The sequence below is a fragment of the Caretta caretta genome, chromosome 8, assembly GCF_965140235.1.
Source record: "Caretta caretta isolate rCarCar2 chromosome 8, rCarCar1.hap1, whole genome shotgun sequence".
Classification (NCBI taxonomy): Eukaryota; Metazoa; Chordata; order Testudines; family Cheloniidae; genus Caretta; species Caretta caretta.
In genome coordinates, this window is record NC_134213.1 from 29651799 (window position 1) to 29659710 (window position 7912).

A 7912-nucleotide genomic window follows, 5' to 3' on the forward strand; every position below is an offset into this window, starting at 1 on the left:
CCCTGAAAGGACACTGACCTAAATCCCAAAGAACATTCAAGAGTGGAAAGGAAACTGAGGCAGGGAATGGTGTGTAGATGTTTATTGTTTTGCCCACACACATATATCTCTTGTGCTGACTAAAGTAAAGAGTGAATGTTTTATAAATCCTTCTGCAAAGTCTGTGTCCTATTTCGCCTCAGCTATCACATATTCCTGAAGGGTTAAACTATAAGCTGGAGTACCTAAAAGGATGGAGCCCTTGGAAAGCTGTGCTTAAGTTACTAGGGAGTCTTGGGGCTTGAGCAGCTGCACCATGGTCCAGCTTCCAAAAAGGGACACCAGTCAAAGAATCTGTAACCAGGGAGTGAGCCTAGGGGCCATATATAGAGAATGCCTAGAGCCTACACAGACCAAAGAGGAGCTAAAAGTGCTGGGATCCAATCACATCAGCCTGGTGAGTGTCCAGCAGGAGGAGCTAAATCAGGGCCATGACAAAAACTATTTGAATGTTCTCACTTAACAGAGTTTTGTGTAACCTCTGGGAACAACTACACTTTCTCCTCTGGAATGACCCTTCTAAATCCTTCCATTGACATCCGAGGAAGGAGAATGGTACTTATAAGAAATCTTACAAGTGGTAAGTGGGATAAATACTGTGTAAATCTCTTCTCTTTCTCTGCAGAGGTTAAGACAAGCCATTTATGTCAGCAGTGGACAGTTCTACCAACAACCCACAAAGCTTCCTAAAGAAAAATATTTATAAAGCCAATTTAAGTAACTAGGACATTTATTACTGTCATGGCCAATAGAGCTTGTATTTATTTTATGAACAGAATGTTTTATTTAACTGCAGAACTCGTCTAGCATCTCCCACCAGTGGAAATAATAAAGATTATTTCATATGAGAGTAATTGCAGCTGTTGAGCAACAGGCTACCTATGTCCTGAAGAGAGGGATAGAAGTACTTTTAATCAGAAGTAGAGATAATCGGCTCTTTCTAGAGTGCGGAACCATCTATTTTAATTCTGGCTAAGTAATTTTGAGGCTCAATAAGTGAAATATCACCCCGATGTAACTTCACAGCCCATTGTCTGCATGTGACTTTGTTCCGGGACCTGTTGGCTTTTCCTGGATGGTGTCTAAGCAGAAACAACGATTTGAAAGTCTCAGCAAGATGAGTTCTTGTTTCATCAATGTTCAGTGGGGAAAGCTACATTGTGCAACATTTATGCTGCTACATCTTCTGTCCCAACAGAGTCTGCTCTGTCCAAGAAGGGTTTCACCCAGGGGGGAAAGCTAGTGGTTTGTACCACAGTTCTCACCTGGGGGCCTACTGGAGGTGGACACCTTTAAATTACAATCAAGTCTCCATAGGAGCCCCTTTGGTGAGAAATCTACTGAACTCAGTTGGCTGCCCTGGCCATTTTGTACAGTGAGGTTCACAGGTGCTGTGTGCCCACTGTGATCCAGCCATCCAATTGTTTTTTCAACTGCTGGAGACCCTGTGGGGTGGTCTGCCAGGACAGGACCCTGGGTGATAGAAAGCCCATCAGGAGGTAGTAGGTTCCCATTCAGTGGGCCTTTACATTTGAATAAAAAAAGTCTTCCACTGACATCTTACATGTTCTGGGCAAATTTCTCCCTCCCAGGAGGCTGTGGGACACTGGGAAGAGGAAGAGGTGCATTGCCTGAGGGACCTGCAGGTATACAGCATCCATTGGCACGGATGAGAAGCATGCTGGGAAGTGGCTCTTGCTACACTCTATTCAGTTCTTCTGATGAAGAAGGGCTGTGGTCTAACCCAAACATGCCTTCTGGGTTAGCCACCCTGATCTGCTCTGTCGCCCTCTCAGCACCAAGCAATCCAAGAATGGCTATCCCTCAGGCAGGAGGAGGGAACGCATGGTTTGCCACCCCTCCCACATCCCTCTCTCTGCCTGGGGCAGTGAGGGGTGAAATTTCACATCAGACAGAAAAAGCAGGAAAGTCACATTCCCTATCAATTCCAAATTAGTGGCAGTGGAGGCATGGATGAGCACAAATCCACCTGAAAACCAACGGGTATGTACTTGACATAGCTCAGCTATGCCTCCGCTGCCACCATCTTTAGCATCTCAGCTACACTGCTACTTATACTCGTGCTAACTCAATGAGAGCTAGTGCGTGTATGTGTACCTGAATCACACCCCTTTCTCTGTAGTGTAGGCCCAGCCTCAGTCAAGGGAAAGGAAGTGAGAGTGCCCGCTCCCACATCTCCCCCTAGCAGGAATCACCAAGCTGAAAGGTCAACATGGCCCTGAGTTTAAAATCCAGGATCATCCACAAAACTGTTAAATCAGAAGAAGGTAGTGTTATGATAATGAAATCTGACCTCAGGTTCAAAGAGGACAAAGTTCAGTGCAAGGACGGGGAAATCATAAGTCCAGCTCCCTCTCTGCATGCTGACAGGAATAATGTGCTTTCATAAGTAAAACAGTCAGAAGTGCCAGAATATACACTGGAAGAAAGGGAGTAAGAAGATGCCAGTTTTGCAGTCACTTCTCAGACCTTAACCACACCATTCTAGCAATATGGATACAGAGATAACAATGCTCATTTGGACCTGTTAATATACAGTGTAAGAACTTGGATTGTAAATGATTTTTACACTGTATCTGTTACTTTTAATATCCAATAAAGACTTCTTGTGAAGAAAGTGAAGGTCTGATGTACTCCAGTTACTCCTTAAATTAATCTCAACTGCATCACTTATTGCTATTCTTTATCTTCCATGGCGCACGAGCTTAACATCTGGGAGAGGTTCTTTCCCTCTATATGGAGATGCTTTCGCTATCAGGTACATATTTGAATGGTTGCCAGTATGGTAATTTGCAATCGGCATGTGGTCTAATAAATATATGAGAGGAATTCTGGTGTCTCTGCAAACTGTACCGATGGCTTTCTTGTACTGTAACAGCATGATGGGGGGCTGTGAACATCACAATGCAATCTGAATCCAGAGCCTCTGCATCCAGATATGCAGGGGAAGAATTCTGATAGCTCAGTAGTAGGAACAACAAAAACCCTCCTTACATTTTACCTTTCTAAATATATATCTTTGGGAAATTGCCTGTCTTGAGTAGCTGCCCATTTAGAAAATGCCTCTATCTTCCATGCTCCTCACATAACTAACACAACGGAGGAGAATGGACCCCAAGTCTTAGCATGGGTTGCATATGCTGAAGCTTCAGTGCTAACCATCCAAAAATGTTATAGTACCCTGGCCACCCTAGCCTTAGATTACGTACTGGTGATCTCCAGGCCTTCTCCGAAATCAGCTACACTAAAACTAATTTGCACAGTAGGTTAGACACACAATGTCTGTCTATGAGCTGTTTGCCAGCTATTCAGTTTGACTATTTGCACTATGTGATTGGTCACCTAAGTCACATGCTATTTCAACCAACCAGCTGAAGAATTTAAAATTTGTAAATATAAAAATGAAAACGTGCCATGTTATTTGCTCTTGGTCATGAGCACAGTCCCTAGTGTACATTCAGGAATACCTTTGCTTGCGTAGAAATACATGTGCACTAATGAGTAGGAATGGCTATTTGCCATACAACCAACCACCTTGTCATATGAGCAACATTTAAGAGGACATGAACATACAGCTGTCAGCTGTTTGGCATTTGATAGAGTGTTTGCAAGCACTGTTTTTACAGGACTCAGCCAGCTCTATTTCAAAACATTTGTGTATACTTTGAAACAAAACATGAAGGCGGAAAAGCTCAGGGATAGAATTTCAGGGACTTATCTTGGATTATAGTAAATACATTTTGGAAGCTGATTTAGCTGTAGTATGGTGGTCATTCTTAAAAGCATCTCAGTTTTGCCTTGGCTTGATAGATACCAATTAAGCTTATTACAAGGAATACTTAGGAGATACTACAAATGCTGAGGTATGGTTAATTATCTGCAGCAAAACTGGAAAACTTAAGGCAACCACCATGCAGATGGGACTAGGATCCTTGATCTGAACAGACCTTGACAGTGGGAAACTTTGCAACAGGAAGCTCTGCCTCTAGAATTAAGTGTTTACAGTGCAGTATAAGCATTCTGTACAGCTGCTCAATCCATTACATGTTTCTTGCTTATAATTCTTTTAAGAAGAGTTCTGCTCTCAGAAAGTAAAATCTGGCTTATTTTCCTTATGAGTAGATGTAAATGTCAGGATTTTGGTCCTGTCCAGACAGGAAAGCAACCTTTCTCTGAGCAGTGCAATGGGTTTGTGTGTGAGAGAGTTGAGAATTTCCCATTTTTGGCCAAAAAAATCCATAGGAATATTTTTTCACCTGAGAAATGTAAGAGGATTTTTTACATGATTCCAGAAGAGAACCGAATGTAGACATCAGGCAGTAAAGTAGGACTCCTGCAAGGTGTAGGATCAGACAGGCTTTCAATGGGAGTTTGACCATGAGCCTGTTCCTGAGAGGTGCTTGGCACTTAAACACTCCCTCTGATTATTTTCTAAGCGTACATCTACACCATAAATGAAAGTGTGATTGCAGTGCTGGCAGACATACCCAGACTAGTTTTGATCTAGCTAGCACAGGTAACAATAGCAGCGAAGATGTGGTGGCACGGACAAGCAACCCAAGTACATACCCAGAGTCTCTAGTGGGGTTGTACTGGGGTGGTTAGCCCACATCGCCACATTCTCACTACTGCTTTTATCCACGCCAGCGAGATTAAACCTAGAGCAGGTATGCCTACCTGCACTAGAATCACACCTCCTTGTACCATTACTTATGTCCTTCAAGACAGCCATCTAACTCTAACAGAGCAACACAGTGTTATATTGTGAAGATATAGTTGTGTAGCACAGTGGTGCTTTCACTGTATGTAGAATGAGCAGATATTTATGTCAGCATTTGCAGGATGTGCAACCAAAGGATAATGGATCAAATCCTCTGCTGATGTGAACTGATGTAATGCCATTGGCTTCAGAGCTCCTAAATTCAGCCCCAGATATGAACTTTTAATGGCCAGATCCAAACAACCTCCAACTATGTGTAAGGATAAGGGCTGGCTGCAAAGCTCAGATTTGTCATTTCTGATCTTTCCCACAGCTTTTGATCCAGGCTTTTAATTCAGCTCCCTCCCTAACGACTGAAGGTTATAATAGCTCTCCTAATACTGGGTTTGTGATGTTGTGAGAAATAAGCCCAATGAGAGTTCCAGTTTGTCTTACTAATCTTCTGATCCTTTATTGCATGTTTTGTTCATTTACCTAAATGCTACTCTTACTGTTGCAATTCCCAGATTTAAGGAATTAAAAGTAGCCATGTTTGCCTTATTACTAATTTTAGTCAAGCTTCCCTTTGTCATTTACTCTGGCTGCCTTCACACTTGTTCTGTCTGGACTGCTCTTGAGAGAGTTAGTGCAGGTCCACAGAAACTGACTAGAAGAGATTAAATTTGTGACTCAGAACCCTAACAAGGGACTAAATCCGGAAGCTCTTAATCAGTCCATACACAAATTAACATCCATGGCAGTCAGGGGAGAGTCAAAGCTGAGTAAGGGGGATTTTTTGCACCATGCAATTAGAAATTGGGCCAATTGCCATAAAAACAACCTTAACATTGTCTTATAATGCTGGATTGATTGTGAAAAATATCACCATGTCCCATTCCTCGATTTTACAGTCCAAGAAGAGAGCTCTGGAGAGGATTAGCTTCATATCATCTGTGTTTACATAGAACTTTTACTTCAAACCTGACAACTTCGAAGTCAAAGTTCTGGGAGAAACTTGCCCTATTTGTCTACCTAATATAATTTACGTCCTCTAAACAATCATGCATGTTTTATTGCTATAGACTGTCAGGTTGGTAACCCAAAAGTCAGGCTCCCTTTCTTAAAAATAATGCTTTCTAATAACAGCAGTGTTCTTTGAAGAGGCGTTATATAGAGTACACTTTACAAGCATTGATTTTATTTTACTGTGTGACTCCCACTCCCTGTTTAGAGTGTCAGAATTCAACATGTCTCTGCATTATCAAGTAATCATTTAGAGGCTGTGCACAGAAAATAGGATGTAAGAGATTTTGCAATATAACATCTGACAGAATTCCAGATTATGCAACTACTCTTATTACATACTTGTCTGACACGAATAAGTGCTGAATGCCCATGTCATGTGTAGAGATCAGTTCATCAGAGATTATAAAACCACAGCACAGTTGATTCCAAGAAGTTTCTTGGTGCTTGGGAAACTCCTCATTGTGAATTAACATTCACATTTCCTGACAATTATGACTATAAGAGTCTGATATGCCAATGCCTCCAAATCAGTAAAGTGTCTTCAAAACTTCAGCAAAAGGACAAGCAGTTTAAATATTTAGAGGTAGAAACTCAGGCAGAGTACTTGAGATTCTGCAAATTGATGCCCATGCTGAATATCAATCTAAACATCTACTCGGTCACATAGGTGAAAAAGCAACAGCCAGGGCTATAGGGCCATTACCACCTAACCTTCTACAATGACATACCAGTGCAACACATAATTTTAAGGCGCCTCTTCCACTGGAATAGGGGCACATACATTTTCATTTTCTGCCACTTCCACCGCTTGAATAAGAATAAGTATCCCCTGTGACTGACCTGATAAGCGTTTTTCTCTCACGCTCTTCCAGAACACATCCCATGCTTTGTTGGTTGAGTCCTTGATATGCTCACTGAAGGATCTCCTCAAACGAGATTTCCCTGGGTATGCCATCCCGGCTAACAAATCCACAGAGGCAATATTAGCCCATTAAGATCCAACAGCCTGAAAAAAAAAACCCAGCAGACTGAGAACTCAGTTCTCCCAGCTTTCTCTTCTTAGACTGGACAGGAAAAGTTACTCTCTAGCAAAAGTCTGCATGTAATTTGTTAACACCCCTCTTGGAATGAGAAAGAGAGAGAGAGAGCCCTCCTTCCAAACAATCTAGGGTCAGGCAGTGCTGTAAAGGAAATAGCAGCCCACTTGGGTCCTCCGTGCCTCAGAGCAAAATGCAGTTCTGCATCTCAGCAGCCACATTTTATAAACAGACTTGATGGTCTGCCATGCACAGCAATAAATAACAAGTTAGGCAACAAGGCGTCACTTGGAACAGGAATGAAATGTTAGACAATGCAATGTACCTTGAGTTTCCAGCTTCTTTGCATTAACTGTATGGGGAACTGCCTCCTCATTTCCAGGTTCCTTCTTGTAGTTGCTTTTTATGTTATATGTGCATGGTAGCGCTCGTGCCTGCAGTTTTCTTCACTATGTTGCAATTGTTTATTTGGGCTGCATTTTTTTTTAACTATTTGAAACAAAGAGTCCAGTCTCCCCAATTTCATAATGGGAAGTTTCTCCTCTAGTATCAGCTCAACCTCACTGACGGCCTGATTAAAAGATTCTCATTGACTTCAAAGGACTTTGGATCAGGCCCTAAAGTTCTGATTAATTAATTACCCTACTTACCTACCTAGAGCAATACTGCTTCTCACACAACTACTATCTAAAGGTACTTAATGGCCTCCATTATCTAGTATCTAAGATACTTATTGCTCCTCTGATGAGTGGTAGCAGGTGTCCAGGGCCTTGCAAGTAGGCTTTTCAGCCATACAGATTTTGGGTATATTTTAAGTGTAACTTGTTTAACTGTAACTTGTTTTATTTACACATATACACCAGTCCTGGAGCAGAGGTGGTCACAAACAGCTTGCAGGAAACCCTTCTTTCAAGAAGCTCAGCCAAATAACAGTGCCTGATACCCTGGGAGCAACTGTCTCTGCCATTGCCCAAGGATTGACTTTGCTGCTACTTGCACAGCTCCCTCAACCCACAACCTTGCATAGCAAAACTAACACCCACAAGATCTTTCAAAGACTGAATATTTGCTAAGGAAAAGAACGTGAAGT

The 7912-nt window shown here is 42.1% G+C and overlaps 1 protein-coding gene across 2 annotated transcripts in view; it reads right to left on the minus strand.

Annotated features, from left to right (window-relative positions):
* The window catches only part of LOC125640968 (rho GTPase-activating protein 7-like), a 154305-nt gene extending 147065 nt beyond the window's left edge, over positions 1-7240 (minus strand). Inside the window, exons 1-2 of one of the 2 annotated variants that reach the window (XM_048860196.2) lie at positions 7148-7240; positions 6626-6791 (exon numbers count right to left, since the gene is read on the minus strand). In XM_048860196.2, coding sequence (XP_048716153.2) covers positions 6626-6740 — 115 coding nt within the window. In that variant the 5' untranslated portion in view covers positions 6741-6791; positions 7148-7240. Of the gene's footprint in view, positions 1-6625; positions 6979-7147 lie in introns of those variants that run through there. The other variant, XM_048860195.2, reaches the window with a different exon arrangement.
* Between the last annotated feature and the right edge of the window lie 672 nt (positions 7241-7912).